This window comes from Pelophylax lessonae (assembly GCF_965119305.1).
Source record: "Pelophylax lessonae genome assembly, chromosome: 2".
Taxonomy (NCBI): Eukaryota; Metazoa; Chordata; class Amphibia; order Anura; family Ranidae; genus Pelophylax; species Pelophylax lessonae.
Window position 1 is genome coordinate 593,750,154 of NC_138769.1, and position 23,164 is coordinate 593,773,317.

The 23,164-nt window shown below is 42.0% G+C and overlaps 1 protein-coding gene across 7 annotated transcripts in view; it reads right to left on the reverse strand.

The window, feature by feature from the left end:
• PDE1B (phosphodiesterase 1B) overlaps positions 1-23,164 on the reverse strand; it is a 534,903-nt gene that overhangs the window by 50,040 nt on the left and 461,699 nt on the right. For all 7 annotated transcript variants that reach the window (XM_082244620.1, XM_082244621.1, XM_082244618.1 and 4 more), the window contains 3 exons: positions 11,207-11,307; positions 3,788-3,913; positions 1,369-1,470 (listed from right to left, as the gene is read on the reverse strand). In XM_082244620.1, coding sequence (XP_082100746.1) covers positions 1,369-1,470; positions 3,788-3,913; positions 11,207-11,307 — 329 coding nt within the window. The remainder of the gene's footprint in view (positions 1-1,368; positions 1,471-3,787; positions 3,914-11,206; positions 11,308-23,164) is intronic.

The window sequence follows — 23,164 nt, forward strand, 5'->3', positions numbered from 1 at the left end:
TCAATGATGTCATCACGTTCAGGAAGTACAGGAAACTTTGGTATTTGTGTATTGAAACCGCTTATGCATGCACGGGAATGGTTTTAACTGTATACAGGCAATTCTATCCTGGTGCATGTATGTGAGTGCTGTTTTTAATGAGAGAGTGAATAAAAAAAAACTTAAGGATAAAGCACTATTTAGTGTGTTTCCTTTATATGTGGCTAAATAGAGGGGGAGAGGAGAGATAGGGATGAAGAAGTCATTTTAAAATGGATGTTACTGCAAAATTCAGGAAAACCCCTATTGTGGCTGGTTGTGGAAAGAGGCATAACATCAACAAGGGGCCGCCAGAGGAACTCCACAGTACACTTTAAATTCAGTTAAAGGGGCAAGAGCCAATTTTGTAAAATGTGCAAGGCTAAGGATCCCAGGGGAGAGAAGAACTGGTGAAGGTGTGAGCACGCTTGGTGGCAAGAGAGAACCTTTGAAGTTTTCATGGGTGGAAATCAAAAGGAAGCACAATTGTTTGATTTCAACTAGATACTTTATTTTAATTTGTTTTTTACATAGATGTGTATATATAAAGGGGGTGCTAGATGGAAGAATTAGCGCTAAAACATTCTGTAGAAGTCATTACATTTTCCTCCTTGCCTGAGAATGACAGGCTTCTAAAGCATAGAAAATCCTAACTCCTAGAGTTTATAAGGCCTGTATATAAGGGCTTATGATCCTTCTGACTGAAACTCTGTCAGGTTTTTATTGCTGCCTGACTCTTGTAGTGAGATCTCCCCATATTTCCTCTCCCCAAACTAACTAATAGGGACATAGAAAGCAATAAAAACTTGACAATGGTGCTAACCCTTCACCACATAACCCTAAATGGTTTCAATCATAACATTCATTGTGCCTACCTAAAATCGTCCATTTCAGTTCCATATAAAATGTATTGATAAACTGTTAACAGTAGGCAACTAATATCTTAAAGCGGCCTTTTTTAAACTACTCATGATTAAAGCGAAGTAATTTAAATCCATATTTTACACTGCAGCTAGACTCTATTCATTACAAATTCAGGTAATTTTAGTGTGTTACCCCACACTGAAAGATTGGAGAGTTGTAAAAACAGATTACTACAGAATGTGTGGCTAGGGGCGGTATTCTAGCAGTGGCTATAAGCTCCTTTTTTGTGACCCACAGATAAAAAAGAGCACCTTCTTCAAAAGTGTTAGCTAAGAATGACTGCTAGTCACAGCAGCACTCAAATCAGTACTGTGATTTTGCATTATAGATTTTACAGCTTAGAAACTGTGTCTTTGAGCTTGTAGGCAGACTATTCTCTAACACATTTCTATTTTATGAAATAAAAAAATGAATGTATGTACTTACTTCTCCAGGGACTGCAGGGAGCCTTTCATGGTTTTCACTTGCTGAAAGTGACAAGACATGTCTGTGGCCAAGACCATCTCAATAACCAGAGACCTTAATTCCCTGAAAAAGCAGAATGAAAAAAAAAAGGAATGTTGGACAATAGAGCTTCTCATTTGTAAATCTAGCAATGTATACAGCTTAGAACAACTAAAATTTTTATTAATTTGTAATGTGTTATAGTTCAGCTCTCTTGCTTCACAAAATATATGGGCAGCTAAGCTAATGCCTTAAAAAACAATGAAATCCCAGAGACCCTCACACATGACATTGTTGAGTCCTCCAGCCTGGATTCTTACAGGAAGGCCATTGGTTGACATGACCTCTGACTTGCTATAGTAAATTTCCATAAATCCACTGTCCCTGCCTTTTCTTTCACAGCCTTTTCACTAGACTCTACCAGACAGATAACCTGAAAAAAAGTAAAGCTAGCCATCCACTAGTAGAATTTAACCAATTCTGGACCGGAAGCATTTGCCCCCTTAATGACCAGGCCATTTATTGAGATTCAGCACTGCGTTACTTTGACTGACAATTGTGCGTTCGTGCCACACTGTACCCAAACCCTTTTTTTCCTGACAAACAGGGCTTTCTTTTGGTGGAATTTGATCACCTCTGCATTTTTTTGATTTTTCGCTATAAACAAAAAAGGAGCGACAATTTTTTTAAAAAAGCAGTATTTTTCACGTTCTGCTATCTAACATTCCCAATAAAAAAAATTTAAAAATCAAATTTTTTCATAAATTTTGGCCAATTTGTATTTTGCCACATATTTTTGGTAAAAAAAATCCCAATAAGTGTATTATGATTGGTTTGCGCAAAAGTTATCACGTCTACAAACTAGGGGAAAGATTTATGTCCTTTTTTTTAATAATTTTTTTTACTAGTAATGGCGGTGATCTGCGATTTTTAGTGGGACTGCGACACAGATTGGACCCCTAACTGACATGTTTGACACTTTTGGGGGGACCAGTGACATTACTACAGTATTCAATGCTAAAAATATGCACTGTTACTGTAATAATGACACTGGCAGGGAAGGGGTTAACACCAGGGGCGATCAAAGGGTTAAATGTGTACCTAGGGGTTGATTCTAACTGTGTGGGGGCCAGACTTGGTGGATGGAAACAGGGTTCCTGTGTTCTGAAATAACAGGAACACAGGAGCCCTGTTTCAATCAGTGACAGATGAGCGGTTTGCCGTGTTTACAATGGCACACCACTTTCTGTCAGTCCCTGCATCGATTACCGGGTTCCCGGCGGCCATCGCGGCTGCCGGACCCATTGCTTACCTGCAGGGCAACAGAGTGGGCGCATGATCGCGGCACCGGCGGCACGCACGCCCGAGACCCACTCCCACGAGCTGACATACCCATACGGCGGTTTGCGTAGGAGAGCCAGCCTGCCGCAGTATATCTGATGCTCATTTTTGACCATAGTGACAAAAAAATTTGATGGGGCAGGATGGAATTTTTTTTTTCAAAAAACGAATGAATGTCTAACAGTGTATGTGATTTGCGTTTGGTAAAGCCAATTCATTTCAAAATAAAATGTTAATCCCTTGCCACCTCTGCCCCTGGCTCTTTAAGGTGGGCAGTCAAATCATGTGACTGTCATGATTGGCTGTCACAGTGGTCACATGATAGGAAGTCTTGATCATAAGTATGTATCAGGAGCTGCCTGTGACATCTTAGGCACTGTGCTGGGAGCATGCAGTGAGCGTACCCTCAGCACAGAATGCCCTTCCTCATGCATATATGTGCCCTCTTGGCATTAAAGCCCAGCGGAAGTATATACAGCCTGTTAAAAGCAAACAAAATTTGAAGCAGTTCAAAGAACATTTGTCAAACCATTGAATGTACTGAGATTTTTTGTATGAATTTTCATATAAGCCTTTGTACACACATGAAATCTACTGGCGTATAGTCAGCTTAGGTTTTGCTGTAGCATGGCAGGAAGTCCCTGTAAGAAGTTTCTACAGGTATTTCATCTTACATTCATATGTTTTTATTTGCTTAATTAAATTACAATCACCAGATTTATGTAATCATACTTTAATGTTTTTCTTTTAGCTTTAGCTCAAGAAGTGTAAGCAGCTTGGAATCTGTTGATAATAAAAAAACAAAGCGGAAACAAGCAGACATCTGTTCGTTCCTCTCCAGAACAGGCCTGATTATCAATTCATTAATACCGGTGGTAATAAATTGCATTGGATGTCCATAAGCTCCTAATTATGTTAATAATGTTTTGCACTGTTAAGAGCAAACAAACTTGCAATTTTGAACAGGTCCATTTTATTTTTTTTTTAAATTCTCCCTTCATGCTTCACTACTTTAGGGAACACAGTGATATAAATTAGTTAGAAAGAACTACAAACGTACGTGAACTCATCCTTGGTGAGATTCACAAATATGTTCATTTCATCTTCTTGCATGATTCGATATACCGCACTGACGTGGTGGTTTTCAAGTACCGATCGGTCATTGTACAAGATAGCACAGTCTGACCTGTGAGGATAAAAGTGAATAATGAGAACCATCGTCTGGCAATTTATATACAGAATATATATCAGAATCAGACACAGGATCATTTAGGCCCGGTTTCCAACCAAGCATGTTTTAGTGCATTTTCAGTTTTGCAGAAACACACTACAGTCCATTTAACATGGTTTCATATGGGTCACATTCACATTTGTGCATTTTTATGGAAAGGGCCAGGGACTTTTTTTCTGTTTTTTAATGCATTAAATTCAGTGGATCAAAAAAATATATTGAAAAATGCAAAATACACCTAGAATATGCAAACTGCAAACTGCATTGGTGTGAGCCAGGCCTTATAAAGCTTAAAGCTCAATTGCAGGGAAACTGCACAGACTGCACAAACCAATAGCCAGCAGAGTTTGACCCCTGGTGGACACTGCAATCTATCTTACCTGGTCAGAGACACTACATTTACAGCCACCATATCTGGATTGGTAAAATGCAATATACAAAATTTTTTTTTTTAAGTCTCAATTTTTTTTATTGAAAACATAAAATAACAGAGTACAACAGTAAACTGGTGAAACAAAGGCAATTTGGCAAACAGTATCAGTAAAGCATGCAGGGATAACATAAAGAACAGAAAGACAGAAATAACATAAAGAACAGAAAGACAGAAATAAACACAGTTTAAAAAATACAAGAAAAAGAAGGGGGGGGAGGGGGTAAATTGTCGGCATCAAAGAATACTGGAAGCCAATATCGTAAAGTGTTAAGTTATACGACCTGGAAACTAAGGGGGAAAGATCCGTTTAGTTTGGTGTGTTCCAAAGCCGGTGGTGGTGGGTTATAAGTGTACTTATGACAGAGGCTTGAGTGCTGTTATACATATCTAGTTGAGTCTATGGTAGGGATGTGGTGAAGAACTTGTAGCCTTCGGGTCTTAGCTAACTCTCCGGTCAATATCCCAATTGTGAATTGTGGTAATGGGTGGAGAAGAAAGCTATTTGGAGTGGAAATCAATTAGTCAGTTGAGTGCAGGGTAGTTCCAGAGCCACGTGTGGATCACGTTATCTAAGGTTGAAGGTGACTAGTGCCAGGTGCGTTAGTCAAACAACATTTTTTTTATGGGTTTAAATACTCTTTAAGCATTAGTTTAAAGGTTGAGTTCATAAGATAAGGGGTAACTCTGGTTAAGCGTTAAATTTAGAGAGAGTATAAATCCTGCTCCACATTGGCAATTACCTGCATGCACCTGACTCCATCCAGTCTTGGATATCCATTCTTGACTAACAATAATTGCTTGGTGTGCAGATACATGTAAACGGCGACAGCTGTTGTCAGTCTTGATGAATTTAACAAATCTATAACAATTCCATAGACTAGGAGGCGCTGGATAGAAAGATAGTTTTTCTAGTTTAAAATTGTCAAAAAGTCCCAACAAAGAAGTTGTATGAAATATGGTCTCAGGAAGAGTGAACGTGCAGATCTACGCCTTCACAGATCACCCTCAGTGCTCCACCGCAAGCCCCCTTTGTGAAATAACTCACATTGATAGCTTGGTGAAATCAGTTTGATATATAAAGACAACTCCTGATGTACACACCGGCTCCTAGGTATTCCCCTTGTCTCAGCAGTATAACTTTCAAATATTTCTCAAATGCCAGAAAAGAAAGCTCCCATAGTGCATTACCACAATAAATATTAAAATGTATTCATCTTAAAAAGGTATTCACAAACAGATTCAAATCTCAGGCATGTCACAGCTTTAAAATAAGCAGAATTTCCAATTTGTCCCCGTATCTCCCAGTAAGGCTGACAAGTGGAGTCTCAGCCAACTGTTAAGCGCTCCCCATTCCAAGTCACCAGTTATCAGTCTGTCATTACTTTGTACAGATTGAGTGCTGTCGCATACACCTGTCATCTCAGCCACAAAAAAAAACACTGATTCTTGCCACTAGAATCTGTTGCATGCTTGTAATCACCAATGTGAAGCAGGCTTTAGGATTTAAGCCAGCTGTAGACAGTAGAGAGTGGTTGGATTTGTAGGTGCAACTTGACTACCCTAAGATGTCTGTACAGGTGTGACAGCTTACTTCTGTAAAGAGAAAAGCAGGGAAGGTGGGCACAACACAAGCAGAGCTAACTTTCAGAAATTTCATTTGTTCTGCCCCAACATATTTCAGTCAGTCTTTCCCCCATCAGGGCCATTGATGTTAGCATCAGGAAGTAGAATGGTTACAGGGCAGTGCGCAAGCTTGGTGGTGCTGCGTTGGCATGGGGCTCTGTCCCTTTATGCTATACCACATCCTTCTTTTCTATGGTGCAGGGGGGTGGACCATAACACACTGGATATTGATCCAGGGTGAGGATTCATAAGAGGATGGAAGTCCTGCTTATGTCTAGATCTGCTCTACCTCCTGCCCCCTACCATAATGCTACCGCTGCAGTGAAGATTTGAAGGTAGGAGTCAATATGTGAAGCAAGGACTGAGAACTTTGTTGTTAAGGAGGCTGACTCTGATGTGATGGAGGCTGACTTTGATGTGATGGAACTTACTCTGATGAGATGGGTGGGACTCTGACTTAAAGGAAGAATTTTCTAGTGAAGGGAGCCTCTAATGTGATTGGGGTGTCTCGTGATATGGGGCTCTGATGTGATGGCGGGACTATAATGTGATAGGGTGGCTCTGATGTAATGGGTATACTTCAATGTAAAGAGGGGACTCTTTGTGATGAAGGTACTTTAATGTGAAGGAGGGATGCTTACAGTATGTGATGGGACACTATAATGGGAGACTCTGAAGAGAAGGGGGGGCTATAACGTGAATGGGGAGCTCTGATGTATTGGAAGAGCCCTAATATGATGAAGTGACCCTGATTGGATGGGGAGGCTGTAATGTGAAAAGGGGGGCTCTGGTGTGATGTATGGGGGTTCTGATGTGATGCGGGGGCTGATACATAATGGAAAGACTCCTATGTGAAGTGAGGACTGTATTCTGAAAAGGGGATTACTCTGATGTGATGGTGGGAATCTGATGTAATGGGAGAACATTAATGTAAAGGGGGACTCCTCTATATGACAACAAAGAGAGAGTGAAATCATCTCCCAGAATAGTGTCCTTTAGCCTAATAAATACAGTTTGGGACTGGGGTGCCTCATGATTTTACATACTTTTAAAGCGTGCTGTGACTGATGATGGTTGGAGAAATGCTGACCTGATACATACCCTTTCTTGTCACAGCAATGCAGAGACTCAGGTACTGAATTTTTTTTAACGCACCCCCTAGACCAGACAGGCGAGATCTGGCTTTGTGTAGAGAAAAAGATTTGATGGCTGTTCACCGGCTGCAGCATTAATCTAGCCTGTCCGTCCTATAGTAAATAAGGTCAATGTGACTCTGGAATGCTAAGCAAATGCCATTGAATCCCACTCAGGCGAATGTCAGGCAAATTTCCCAGCTAATCCTTCAGCCCCTGAAACTAATGTGAGGAATAGGCAGCTGCCAGTTTTCCATAAAGTCCACCAATGGCTCATATAATAGCCACTGATCAAGCTGTATAACATATTGGCAGATATTCCTCTACACTGCCTAGATAATAGGCACTAAACCTTGATAATTCACAGAAGACATGTGACTGTCACACTGTTACTATGGAAATGGTGCAGAGTTTTAATGTGTGACAGTTCTTATACTTGACACATGGGAGTTTCTGATGCAGGCATTTCAATCCTGAGAATAAGAGGGCATAAATATATGATTTTTATACTATTTAAAATCAGTTCTGACACTTGATAATTAAAATAAAATTGAATTGTTAACTTGTAACTGAAGTGTAAATGTATTTCTACAGTTCAAAAATAAAAAGATATGTTCCAATACATTTCATTAGGATATATGCATCATTTCTTGTACATCTTATGTTTTTAAATGACACATGCTTAAAGCGATATTAAACCCAAAAGCAAAAAGTAATATATTGCAGCTTAGCAATCCTTAAAGAGGGCTTCCGGCCTCAAAAATCACTTTGGGCCATCCGCTTGCTGAAAATCACCTAAAAAAAGAAAAGGATAGTCCCGATTTTTTTTTCAATTACTTACCTTGTTATTGAAGTAAATATACTTACCTTTCTTCCACTTCCTCCCTCTGCGGCCTCGGCCGGCGCCAACTCTTCCTGCTTGCATTGATTCCTTGGAGCTGAACGTCATCGCTCCCAGGAATCAATGCGCCTGCACCGGCCCCGCTCGTCACTTCCAGTTCAGGCGCTTCATTCCCTGCTAAACAGCTTCTGGGCATGCCCAGAAGCTGTGCAGGGATGATGCGCCTGCACCGGAAGTGACGAGCGAGGCCTGTGCAGGGCATTCTTGGACCGAAGAGGACACCGAAGAGGACGCCCTGGCTTCAGCTGCCCACACCTGAGATGGCAGCGCTGGACAAGAAATTTTCAAGGTAAGTATTTCTTCTAACAGGTAAGCGCAACCTGGGACAGTTCAGAGGCTATCCATTCTGAAATGCTCTAGCCCTGACTGTCCCGGGGGTATTTTTATCTCAAAAACATTTCCGAGGCCGGAACTCCGCTTTAAGTGGGGTGGCTGCATTTAGGCTTTTTTCCCTTTTATTTTTACCTGGTGGTCCAGGCAGTAGCACACTAATGGTTTTAAAGTGGAACTAAACCCATTAAAGCGGAGTTCCACCCAAAAGTGGAACTTCCGCTTTAATTAGTCCTAACTCCCTGATATGCCACATTTGGCATGTCATTTTATTGGGGGGGAGAGGGTACCTAGTTTTGACATGTACCCGCTCCCACTTCCGCTCGGAGCGCCGCGGCGCCCTGAGCAGAAGTTCTTCTCTCCCCCTCCCTCCCTGCAATCTTCTGGGACTCATCAGAGGTCCCAGAAGATTGCCGGCCAATCAAGATGCGCAACTTGCACATGCGCAGTGCGTACCCGGCTGTGAAGCCGCAAACTGTCACAGCCGGGTGCCCACAGCAGTGATGCCAGTGCCACTGAGACCAGAGGGAGAGGATCGAGGCTTCGAGCGCCCGCATCGCTGGATCGGGGGTCAGGTGAGTGTGTGTTTATTAAAAGTCAGCAGCTACACTTTTTGTAGCTGCTGACTTTTAATAAACACAGAACAGGCTGGAACTCCACTTTAATTAAACAGTTCCAAAAAAACGGTTACATTCCCAGCATGCCCAGAGTGCGAACTGTCACTTTTGCTTGTGGTCTCAGCCAAATGGCTGGTGTCATAATGGATCACATGTGCAGCATCATGGCAGTTACAGATCAAATAGAGACCAAGATTGCAGACTTCCTTTTCTGTAAAGGCTAGGAGGGTTTAGTTCCACTTTAGGGTGACTTCTATGGAGGAGCAAGGGAGCCTTGTACAGAGGGTTGTGTTAGATCCACTAGCAGATTTAAATGGACTTGACTAACAAATTAAAGCTGAACTCCGGCTTCCACTTTTTAGAGCAGAACTAAACCCACTGATTAACTGTTTCTCGAAACAGTCACATTAAAATGTAACTAAACCCTCCTCTTCTTTTCAGCAAAGGAAGGCCATCTCGGCCTCTGTTTGATCTGCAGTTGCCGTGGCACTGCACATGTGATCAGTTATGACAACTGTCATTAGCAGGCTTCACAATTTGGATAAGAGGCCAAGCAACTGTGACAGTTCTCATTCATGGCATGCCTTGAATGTAACTGTTTTAGGAAACGGTTAAATCGATGGGTTTAGTTCTATTAAATGTACGCTCATTGCTTTGTAAGCTAGTCACAAACGTTTTTTCTATGTTTATGTTTTATGTTTTTTACTTTATGTTTTTATGGGTTTTTTATGTTTATTTAATTTTAATGCATTTTTTTCAAACAGAATGCATAAAGTCAGCATGATTAGGAAGGCTGAGATACATGGCAAACTAGGACCACACTGTATGACCTAAACAATAACAAACTATCAGGCAGATATGTTGAGAGTTGACATACATCCACATGGTCGTGAGGCCCCACAATGTGAATGTTTTTTTTTTTCCATTTTGGATAGAGTTAGAGAGGGTTAAAACCCCTGTGAGATTTTTTTTCACCATCTGTGTCCCATTAGATAGATTTCCCTTCACTTCCTGTCCTATAGCCAAACAGGAAGCGAGAGGAAATCCCTGCAAATTAAGGGAATTTATTGGGGACCCCCAGGTCCCTGGAACTAGTGTCCCTATTGTAAGATTTCCCCTCTATTACTTTTCTGGGGAAAACCCAAAATGTGGGATTTTATTTCACATTCAATGATAATGGTAAAAAGGATAAATAAAGAAGGTACAGACTGCAATAAAAACTGACAGGTGTTCTAATCACTCTCCACTGTATAAAAAAAAAAAGAAAAAAAGTTTGCCTTTAGTCATACTTTAACAATATATTCCTGCTCTTTTGTTAGTAGATCAGTCCCAGTGTGTCTGGTGATGTATGGGGGTTCATTAACTAAAGGGCTCATTCTCTTTTGAAGTTCATTTTCAGTAGGCAAAATAAATATACCTGTATGGTGAAAATTCACTTAGAAAAGAATAGCCTATAATGTGCAAGGGGAATAAAAAACAGGACTTTTCCTTCCATGTGACTAAGGCTGTCTTTCCATTATACAATTGTCTTACAATTTTCTGTACAATTTTCTTTAGAATTACCTTCAACTATGTAGTACAAGGGCCTGCCTAATTGGATACAATTGAAAGTGATGTTTAGTTCTAACCTCATAATACATGGTTTTTGGTAAATCTAACGAAAAATTGTACAAGAAAATGTAACATGTATGGCCAGCCTACATGATTAAATTCTGCATAACCTCATTATTAAGATAAGGGAAATTTCCTGTTGCAAAGTGAATTTTCTATTTACAAGGTGAATTGTTACTTAGCTTAGTAAATACGGTGAAGATGTGCTGATATCAAACATCCAATAGCGTGCAAGTAAAAACAATTTCCTTGCACATGATTGGGCATCCTTTGCAAAGTCAATCTTCACCTTGTTTCACCTCAAAATGACTTTGTAAGTGAACATGCAGTAGTAACTTTAGTAAATCGGGGTCAAAGACTCAATGAATGATGAGATAACCTATAGTGAGTGTCAACATTTGAAAATCTGGAAAGGTCAGAGGGATACAGCAAAGCAAAATAAATAGAAAAAAAAATGGGAAAGAAAGGTAGTGCAATGTAACAGAGAAAATGAAGAGCACACAGCAAATATAATATATAGATAGAGCAAGATAAAAAAAATGAAGGTGGGAGTTACCTAGATATGTTTATGTTCAGAAAACTGATCAGAAATGCACTTACTTTGTCTGGATGTGGAAGCTGTTTGTTGTACCTGTGTGTTCAAAATCATGGATGGCAGCAGCAAAAATAATCGCCAGGATCTCAATCTCATTGAGGCAGTGCTATACAAGAAATCAAAAAATAAAATTTCATTTTACCAGGTGACCAGTAGAGGGCGTAACAGGACAGCTAAATTCACTGGAGAACCAAACGACAAGAATTTACCACTTTAAGTAACTGAAACATTCAAAGTGCATTGTTTTAAATATTGTTAAAATGTTGAATATTTAATAAGGTTACATTAGAGGTAAAAGGAGCAAGAAATCTGCAGTTTTCTCCTGCGCACTCCTGCATTCTTCAAGTGACTGACCTCTGCAGTTATTACATGGAATTTAAATATTTACATATTCTATTTTAGCTCCTGCTTAAATATTATAGAAATGAAAATGTATTTCATAAGTGCTCTCTTCCAAAGTTTTTATTTTCTTTTATTTTTTTATTACTGCTACAGCATTCAGCCTGACAAAGACAGGATTTGTCACATTAGTGTCTTAAGAGTTTTTTTTCTGATGCTTTTTTAGTTCCAACGTGAACTAGACATGTGTCGTCTTAGGCCCCTTTCTCACAGAAGGGACTCCGCTAGCTCAGCGGGAATCGCTGTTGATCGCCGCTAAACAGGTGGATGACAGGCCTGTCTCCACTCACTGTGCACAGACGGTCCTGTCAGAGTCCCACTCTCTATGGGGAGATCGGATGAAAACGGACCGCATGTCTGTTTTCATCCGATCCCATCCAATCCGACCCACTGGATGAATGGCGAACGTATCGCCACCCATCTGTTTTCAGCAGATCTTGTCTAATTCAATGACAGACGGGTGTCAGCGGACACATCTCCGCTGACACCTACCTCTCCATGAAGGAGAATGGGTAGCCTGATTAGGTCCACCTGAAAAACGGACAGGTGGACCTAATCAATCCGATCATGTGAAAGGGGCCTAATTCTCAGCAAAGAGCTTGCATTGGTAATACCCAGTGAAATACAGTATATATACGATTTGTGTTTGTGCACAAGGTTGCAATATGTTGGGTTGAACAACAGTAGATCCATAGTCACAGATGGGTTTATTTACTAAAGCTAGAGAGGGCAAAATTAGTCACAATTCTGCAGAGAAACCAATCAGCTTCCAGGTTTTATTGCTAAAGCTTAATTAAACAACCTGAGGTTAGAATCTGATTGGCCATCTCTAGCTTTAGTAAATACACCCCAAAGAGTCTGAATTAAACCTGATGGATATTGATTTTGACTTACAGTGCTCACATGTAGACCAGCCTACAGTTTAGCGCTTACAGTGCAGTACACTTCAGCCCTTACAGCATAGTAAGGTCAGAAGATCTGGAACTGAGGCTTACAATTCCAATAGGGGTATACTGACCATAGCAAGCTGCTTGCCTGGCACCTTGTTCATTAAGAAAACATCTTGCATTGTTGTTACAGAATGCAAGGGGTTCTGTTATTGGAGGAAATGAAAAGCGGTCCAGCAGGCAGTAGTGTAGCATGCATCTTCATGTAGAGAAATCACTTTCCCGGTGGTGCCTGGCTGTGACATCATTGAGGGGAGTGGCGCAGGACATGGGACCTGCAAGCTAAGTCTTACCAAACACTGATGCTGGGGAACCTTTCCTTCTTCTTACACAGGGGTACCATTTCTTCTACTTGCACAGGAGTACCATTCCTCACACTGACCCAAGGGCAGTATTCCTTCTACCTACACAGGGGCATTGTGCCTCCCACTTACACAGGGGCACTATTCCTCTCACTGACCACTGACCACTGACATGGGGGCACCGTTCCTCCTACCTACACAGGAGTATCATTTCTCACACTGACCCAGGGGCACAATTCCTCCTACCCACACAGGGGCATTGTGCCTCCCACTTACACAGGGGCACTATTCCTCTCACGGACCACTGACATGGGGGCACTATTCCTCCTACTTAAACAGGAGTATCATTTCTCATACTGACCCAGGGGCACCATTCCTCCAACCTACACAGGGCTATTGTGCCCCCCACTTACACTATTCCTCTCATTGACCACTGACATGGGGGCACCATTCCTCCTAGTTACACAGCAGTATAATTTCTCACACTGACCCAGGGGCACCATTCCTCCAACCTACACAGGGCTATTGTGCCCCCACTTACACTATTCCTCTCACTGACCACTGACATGGAGGAACCATTCCTCCTACTTAAACCGGGGTATCCTTTATCACGCTGACCCAGAGGCACTATTCCTCCTACCTACACATGGCCGTTGTGCCTCCCACTTATACAGGAGCACTATTTCTCTCACTGACCACTGACACGGGGGCACCAATCCTCGTACTTACACAGGGGTATCATTTCTCACACTGACCCAGGCGCACCATTCCTCCTACCTATAGAGGGGTATTGTGCCCTCTACTTACACAGGGGCACTATTCCTCTCACTGACCACTGACATGGGGACACCTTTCCTTCCACTCACAGGAGTATCATTTTTCACATTGACCTAGTGGCACCATTTCTCCTACCAACAGAAGGGTATTGTGCCCCCACCCCCCACTTATACAGGGGCACTATTCCTCTCACTGACCACTGACATGGGGGCACCATTTCTCCTACTTACACAGGGGTATCATTTCTCACACTGACCCAGGGGCACCATTTCTCCAACCTAAACAGAGGCACCATTCATCTTTTTCCTTATTTTTTTTGGCTATACTTCTGTGGGCAGGGCCGTTGCTGGATTTTGTGCCCTTGGCAAGACCAGCTACACCTCCCTCAAGCAAAATTAAAAAAAAAACAGCCTGTGTGTAACTCTGTGACCTACTAGTCACTGAGCTCCTTATACCTGGAAAAACTGCTCCAATAGCTGGAAAGAGAGGGGGAAAGGGGCGGGGAGCGGGGAGCAGAGTCACGATGACAGCCAGACAAATCTGTCAGGACAATTAGGCTTACTCATAATCCTTTTTACAATTAAAGTGCTTTCTTTTAGACCACCCCCTCCTTGTAGGCAAAGCCTGTGATGCGCTGGAGATAATGTAGGTGAGAGCCGTGGCCACGCCCACCCTTGTGTTATACCAGACAAGGCAGCATGGACAGAGAGAGCCAGTTACCAATAATAATACCATCATCATGCTCACAGCTACTAAGCCCGGGCTGGCGGGAGCTGTGACATCCCTCGACAAGCTTTGTGAGAAGCCACCGACATGGCACTTTGACAAGATAACAATCAGGTGCCAGAGATGTGACTGAGCACCAATCAATGAGCAGTAATGGAGACAGATAGAGCTGACAACTTGTACAAGACAGCCAAGAATGTGGACAGCTTCCCTTGAACTGGCTATGTGGACAAGGTGTGCAGTAGCAGCAGGGCTACTGTTAGAAATCATGGGGCCCTGTACAGCCTACCTGACAAGCCCCCCCCCCCCCCCCCCCAAAAAAAAACAATTTTTTAATTTCACTAAAAATACACTAAAATCATTATTAAAGGACACAAACATAACATAACTTACTATACTTCAGTTATGAATGAACACAGTGGAGGATTGGCACCGATCATTCACTGTCCATTCAGAAAAAGGAGGGGCAGGTAAATAACATATTTACTTGCCCCTCCCCGCACTTTCCTTTCTGAAACATCACCCACATCAGCCGGCGAGAGAGGAGGGGAGCCTGCAGCACTGTGGGGTGGGGGGTCAGCAGATGGAAGAGGAAGCTGGACAGGAGGGGTAGCATTTACTAGAACCTTTTACCTGTATTTTCCTCCCACAGTGGCTGAATGGCAGCGGGAGAAGATAACATTCAGCTGTTGCAGGAGGAATATACAGGTACATGGTTCTAGTAAATGTCGTCCCGCCAACCCTTATGTCTAGGTGTGACAGGGAAGCCGCACCAGACCCCTGCAGCCTCTGGTCTGGTCTGAATAATGTGTTCAGCTTTTAGGAAGACTGAAACGTGGACACATGATTCAAAACCTGTATTGTCTGGGTGAATCCCAGAAAGGTCTCTCCAGCTCTGGTGGAGGTAGAAGTCCTGCAGAAGCTCTCAAGGCACCCTGGGAGTTCTGGTTCCACAACAGCTGGCGGGTGACAGGTCTACTTTGCAGCTCATAGCAGGCCCCCAGCCTCCACTCACTACATCCCTGGCTCTGATACTGAAGGTCCTCTGGCAGGGCCACTTAAACACACACCCTGAACAGCAGAGTGATGTCCATGCTTAGAGCAGAAACATGTCCTCCAGGAGCGAGGCATGGTCATTAGAGTTCCAAACAGGGCCGGAGTGGGACTTATTTTCAGCTCTGGAGTTTCATGCCTTAGACCGGCCCACTTTAGTTCACGACTGACTATATTAAAATAATGTAATTAAAACCTCAGAATATAAGTTTGCAATGGCGCACTGTTCTCTACAGCCTTGTAATTCATTGTATTTTTCAAAAAATATCATCATTTACAATTCAGTGCAAATACAGTAGCCTTCTCCGCCATGGATTCCCCCAGATCCTTCCCCCCCCCCCCCTATTATGTATGATGCATGCATATTCTTAGCCCCCAAGTGCATAACTTTACATTTATCAACATTAACCCTCATTTGCCACATAGTTTTTTTTAAATGTACGAAAATATCGGCCAATATCGGCAAAAGCCGATATTCAATGGCCAAAATATTGGTATCGGCAATAAAAAAAAACTATATTGGTCAATCACTAATTCTTAGTGCTGCCAAAGCAGCCTATTCCATGTTTTACAACAGTGTAACCCAAAAATTATATTGCTCTATCTTAAAATGTGAGAATGAGCAGCTAACACCAATCACTAGACAAAAAAGTGATGAAAAATACAAAAAAGAAAAATGTGTAGCGCTAAAAACTGAGTAAATGTCCGACAACATAAAAAGTCCAATTGAACCAGCAATAAAGTGCATAGAATAATGATAAGAAAAATCCAATCATGAAAGATGGTGGCAAATGATGTGACCAAGTTGTGCAGCAAATCCCTCCACCAATAACGGTATAAATAAGATTGCGCTCGCCAAATGGAAAGGACCCCAAATACCTTATGGCAAAGAGGTCAAACAGGCTTGAAGGAAATATTGTAGTGTCTCCACAGGATTCACCGTCCTCGATGAGCAACGTGCCAATCACTGATGACGAGGATCAGACGGAGACTCCACTTCCCCAAGAGATGGTACATCAAAAAGACAAAAGGAGGAGCACATAGCATAATATTGCTAAAAATAAATGTGAAAAACTCATAGTGCAGCTAATCCCTACACCAGTGAAGGTATAAAAAAGATTGCGCTCATTAAATGAATAGGACTCCAAATGCCATATAGCATAGGAATCAAACCAAGCTTGAAAGAAGTGATGGAGTGTCCCCACAAGATTCACCGACCACGTTGGACAGCGTGTAGATCCCCAATAGATGAGAGCAATCACAAAATCCACTTCCACAATGGGGGGGTGTATCAAAAAAGAAAAATGGGGGACATATAGCGTAATATTGCTAAAACAATTTATTTCTAAAAACGGCTGATACACTTACAAACATCCATGACAGAAAAGCGTGTAGAGTATATAAAACAGCTGTGCTGACTGAGTCCTCTTAACATGTTTCGGCATACGTGCCTTTTTCAAAAGATATGTGATATTTTGAAAAAGGCACGTATCACTTCTTTCAAGCTTGGTTTGATTCCTATGCTATATGGCATTTGGAGTCCTATTCATTTGGTGAGCGCAATCTTTTTTATACCTTCACTGGTGTAGGGATTAGCTGCACTATGAGTTTTTCACATTTATTTTTAGCAATATTATGCTATGTGCTCCTCCTTTTGTCTTTTTGATGTACCATCTCTTGGGGAAGTGGAGTCTCCGTCTGATCCTCGTCATCAGTGATTGGCACGTTGCTCATCGCGGACGGTGAATCCTGTGGAGACACTACAATATTTCCTTTAAGCCTGTTTGACCTCTTTGCCATAAGGTATTTGGGGTCCTTTCCATTTGGTGAGCGCAATCTTATTTATACCGTTATTGGTGGAGGGATTTGCTGCACAACTTGGTCACATCATTTGCCACCATCTTTCATGATTGGATTTTTCTTATCATTATTCTATGCACTTTATTGCTGGTTCAATTGGACTTTTTATGTTGTCGGACATTTACTCAGTTTTTAGCGCTACACATTTTTCTTTTTTGTATTCCATGTTTTAGCTTAGTATTAAAAATGAGATTAAACATTGCAGTGATATAAAGTGGGGAACTTTTGTAATCTGTTCTCCGGCTATAGCTCAAATAAAACCTCTATCCTGTACAAATTTCTAGAGAAATACACAGACATGCAACGATGTAGAATCCACAGATCACATTCAGTTTGGTGAAAGGTGACGGTTACATTCGGTCATGTATGGTCTATGTGCATTTGATCAAGGACCTCAAAAGCCCCTAAGCTGCATCCATTGGAGGCTTTTTTCCAATTTTGCTTCAGTAAACTACCAAACCCTGCAACTGTGCTGCAGTCAGAAATTAATTTACTTCACCTTAATCTGAATTTTATGTATTTCTAAGAATTATGCAAAAATCTAAGATTCATGCAAGCTCCCACATGGAACGCCTGCTTCTTGTTCTTGTACTGTGCAGTTGTCTCAGGAACACCAAAATGAATGATGGCAACAAGAGGACCTTGCAACTGAGGGGCAATATCTCCTTATTCAAGGCCATCCTTCACCTCACCCTCCATAAAATGCTAGTTAAAACTGCAAAAAAAAAAAATATCCCCTAAATACCTGTAGGGGGGGGGGGGGAATGAGCCTCCTCCAGAGGTAGCTAACCAAGGAGGACATCATCTCCTCCTATTGAGATCCTGGGGAATATTGAGTAATGCAAAGCTCATGAGAAGACAATCCTACACTGTGGCATGGCAGTGATTTTTAGCAGGAAGAAGAGCAGAGCCAGAGCGAGGACAACATGAACAATCCTCTTACCTGCAGCGAGGAGGAGGTGGGTGGAGCTGCTTTCTTGGCGCAGAGGAGGAGGAATTTAAACCCTCTTCCGCTATGAATGCTGGGCTTCTGCCTGTGTGTGCCTGATGTCACTGGAATCACCAGTTCATTAATCACACAGTATGCGTTTCATTTTGGGACACTGCTTTGTCCTGGAATAAAACTGCCTTCACTGTCATGCTACACGACACCCCCCAGATGTTGCGCCCGGTGCGGCCGGACCCCCTGCACCCAGTGCCGAGACAAGGTCATTCAGTGCCCAGGGCAAACATGGCAAGCTGTGCCCCTACCCCATAAGGCTAATAATGGTAGAAGGTTTGTTTCAGGCAGTAGGGAGGCGATACAACGGCTCCTTACCTCCTGTCAAATGCTCTCTGAAGAGCAATCTGCATGATGGTTGCTTTTCAGAGACCAAAACACGTGTGAACAAGCCCTTAATTATTTATTTTTTACAAATGTTTTACATTATTTATATTGTGTTGAGAATTTATATGTACAGTGTATATATATATATATATATATATATATATATATACTTTTTACATTTTTAACTGCCCAGTTGGGGGGCTTTGATGAAATATCAGGGCTCTAAACAGACCCCAGATGTTTCACTTTTGAGATACCATGTGGTTTGGTGCATGTGATAGCAGATGTGTGGGGTGCCATTACCAATAAATGGCACTGTCGCACATCTACTAATGGACGATTTGTTTGTGTGTGTGTCAGGAAAGCCACAATCTTGTGACTGACATTCAAAGGTGTGAAGTTTGCCTTATAGTGGGGTCACACCGGTGCACTGCAGTTTGGTCACAGTGTGATTGTGTGTGCGTTTTACCTGGATTTTAGGTGTACTTCTATTGAATTCCATTACACAGTGCGTTTTCTGAAACATGCAGGACTTTGATGTACTTTCATGAAAACACACTTTGTAATAGAAATTCAAATAGAAGTGTACCTAAAATCCAGGTAAAACGCACACACAATCACACTGTGACCAAACCGCAGTGCACAGGTTATTAGGGATAGGTATAGGTATGGGGGGGGGGATAGGGGGGGGGAATAGGTATAGGGGGGATAGGGATAGGGGGGGGGGAATAGGTATAGGGGGGGGGATAGGGATAGGGGGGAGGGCAGGTCTGGGTAATAAGAATATGTGTTAATGAAGAACAGAGTGAAGGGCTGTAAAGAAAGTGCTAATGCTGCATTTTAGGACAGGACAGGGTCAGCTAAATGGCTTCTTGGATAGCCCAGAGTTGGGACCAGAGGCTTCAGGATATACAGTGCAGATTTATGGAGTGGACAGCTGAAAGAAGAAGGTGAAGGGTTAATGTGAACAGGAGAGAGGAGCAGAAGACTCGGTGCTAACTTACTATTGTTCAGGGAAGGTAAAGAGATGACATGCTGCGGACAAAGTGAAAGTGACCAACAAGGAAGACTCAAGTGACCTGGCCGGGAACGGGGAAGTAGAAGAAGCTGACAGGGGGGAGGGGAGCTTGTAAAGTGTAGAGTGATAAACAGCTGAAGGAGAGATAAGGCAGAGGTGAAGTGAATGGAATGAACAAGTCCGAGGATCATACATTGTTGTACAGTGACAGGAGGGAGAATGATATTCACCCCTGTCAGGCAGGAGAAGTCAAAAGCTCTCAGTGCGCCTCCCCCTTCATCACAGATATGGACATGTCCAGAGCAGATGATACTTGTAACTTTCGGCATTACACCGGCCCTGCCTGCACCCCAAATGGACCAGCCCATCTGGAATTCTCCAGATGCTCCCGATTAGCCAATTCGGGCCTGGTTCCAAACCAGTTTGCTGCCGAGGAAGAGGAGGGGGGGTGTGCAGGTAACCAGGGAGACTGGCATGAATACAGAGGAGACCAGTACTGGTCAGTGCCAGGTAGTGAGCCACCTGCTGAACCCCAACTACAGAGACCCCAAAACTCCTCAGTCCAGGCTAAAAAATGTGGCAACCCTAGGTGCAGCAGGAGGAGCAATCACAGGAATGATGCTCTGTGTCTCTCCCTGCAGCAGCTGAAAGCCAGTTGGAGAGGGGACTCAGACACAGGGGATCGTTCTAATGATCCCCCCATGCCCTTAGCCCCCCCCCAGTCTTGCTCACTGGTTTTCCCTACTGCTGTTCGGGCCCCCTGTGTGCCCCGTCCTCCTATAGGAGGATGGTTCTACCGGACTATCGGCAGCCCTGAGCAGCCGCGTTTAGGACACCAGCACGCCCTCCCCTCTCTCCAGCCAGGGTGATGAGCTGACATAGAGTCATTATCCTCCCACTCATCACTGACACAGGGGCAGCGATCCTCCCAGTCATCATTGACACAGGGTCATATTTCCTTTCACAGGAGCATCAATCCTCCCACTTATTACTGATACAGGGGCAGCATTTCTCCCACTGATCACTGACACAGGGGCATCATTCCTTCTTCTCATCACTGACACAGGGACATCAATGCTCCCACCCATCACTGACACAGGGGCAGCATTTCGCCCACTGAATACTGACACAGGGGCAGCATTCCTCCAACTTGCACAGGGTCAATGTTCCTTTCACTGACCACTAACACGGGAGCTTCATTTCTACTAATTAGACATGGGTACCATTCCTCTCACTGACCATTGGCACAGAGACACCATTCCTCCTACTTACACAAGGACATCATTTCTTCCACTGACCACTGACACAGGGGCGAGTATTATTCCCACTAATGCAAGGCCATTTTGTTACTGCCCACTGATGCAGAGACATTTTTTTTCTGAACACTAATGTGGGGACAATGCTTACTGACCACCTTTTTTCCTTTACTGATGCAGGTACAATTTTCTATGACCACTTATGCAGGGGCATTTTTTCAACAAACCACTGATGCAGAGGCGTTTTTTACTGACACTGGCACATTTTTACTGACAAATTATGCTGGGGTATTGTTTAGCTTTATGGATGAAAGGGTATCTATTACTTCCATGAACATGGGGGGGGGGGGGGTTCTTCCCACTGACACCAAGCATTGTATTTTCACTGAGCACTGACACAAGGGCATTTTGTACTCCCACTAATCACTAACGTGGAGGAACTTGTTTCCCCACTGACTTCTAAAGCGGAGACATTTTTCTACACCTAATGACCATATTCAGGTCCCCAAACTGTGTGAAGGACAGTGCACTGGCCTTTGTGTAAAAGGTTTGGGGACCCCTGTTTCAGATGGTAAATTGGTAGTAAATTACTATTGTAAAATGTATGTGCATTTTATAGTATATTTTAGAAATCCCGTTATTTTTAATAAAGTTTTTACATATACGTACTGTATATATATATATATATATATATATATATATATATTTACATATATATACAGTACGTATATGGCACAAAGCCGTTTTTGCCCTTGAATTGAAGAGTACAAAATAATGAAAAATGCTAGGTGAACATCTTTTAAGAACTTGTACAATTCTGGAATGTGTCCTATTAAATATGTGTAAGAAAAATCCAATAGTTCAAGAATAATAACATCAATGTGTTTGATAGAAATACGTTTTTAAACATAAAAAACAAAACATGTTTTAAACTGAAGAGAAAAAGGTTGTTGTTATATGGTGCATATGAAAAATTTGTACCAAAAAGTCTCAATAAAAACTACAGAAACTACCGTATATATTGCATACAAGTTTTGTTGGACTTAATCATTAAGGGCTGATCATAGTTTCACGATTAAGTAAACAGAAAGTGATGGAAGGCTTCTTCTATGAAAGAGTATGATCAAAGTGTTTTTCGTCTGTTTCTGTTAACATTTCCACTTCAAAATATAGAATGTTTTTTGGGATTTGTTGAGACAAGAACCAATAGGCACCAAAGCAAAAGTTTCCCATTATTTGAGAATCGTTGATCGAGGAAAATTATGTAATGAAATATGATTTTATTGTACTATGGGACACCCCTGCTAACAGGGGGCAGTTGGAAACTGTAGTCTCAGTTAAATCTTTTGGTTCCCACAGTTTTAAAAATCGATTAGCAGATTTACTGTAGTCTTCCTAAGGCCCCTTTTCACACATACGGTCCGTTCAGTTCATCAGTTCAGTCACGTCAAAATGTATCAGTTTTTCATCCATTTTTCATCTGTTTTTCGTCAGTTGTCATCCGTTATTCGTCAGTTTTCATCCGTTTTTCATCAGTTGTTATCTGTTTTTCATCCGTTGTCATCCGTTTTCATCCGTTGTCATCCGTTTTCATCCGTTGTCCTCCGTTTTTCATCCATTGTCATCCGTTTTTCATCCATTGTCATCCGTTTTTCGTTCAATTCGTTTTTTTGATGGATGAAAAATATGGCATTCATCCGTTCAAAAAAACGGACATTGACGGAAGCGGATGAAAACGGATGTTAACTGATGATCATCCGTTGTCATCCGTTTTTACATAGAGATACATTGATGTCCGTTTTTCATCCGTCAACGGATGGATGAAAGACGGACAAACGGACAGCATGTGTGAAAGGGGCCTTAACTATGAAACAGCTAATCCATGACAGACACTGGAAAGATTCATGCTGTTTTAAATACAATTTTGTTGTACAGGAGAAGGATTATTAGGAAGAAAAAAGAGGGAAAACAAGTGGAGATGCAATAGAAGAAGAGATAGAAAAAAAGAAGGAAACCTATTTGACCAAAAATACACTCGAAATAGTGAAAAATGGCTCATATTTTTTACAGGAATGAGAACATTTGTATATATATATATATATATATATATATATATATATATATATATATATATATATATATATATATATATAGACACTATATTATCAAAAGTATTAGGACGCCTGCCTTTACACGCACATGAACTTCAATGGCATCCCAGTCTTAGTCCGTAGGGTTCAATATTGAGTTGGCTCACCCTTTGCAGCTATAACAGCTTCTACTCTTTTAGGAAGGTTG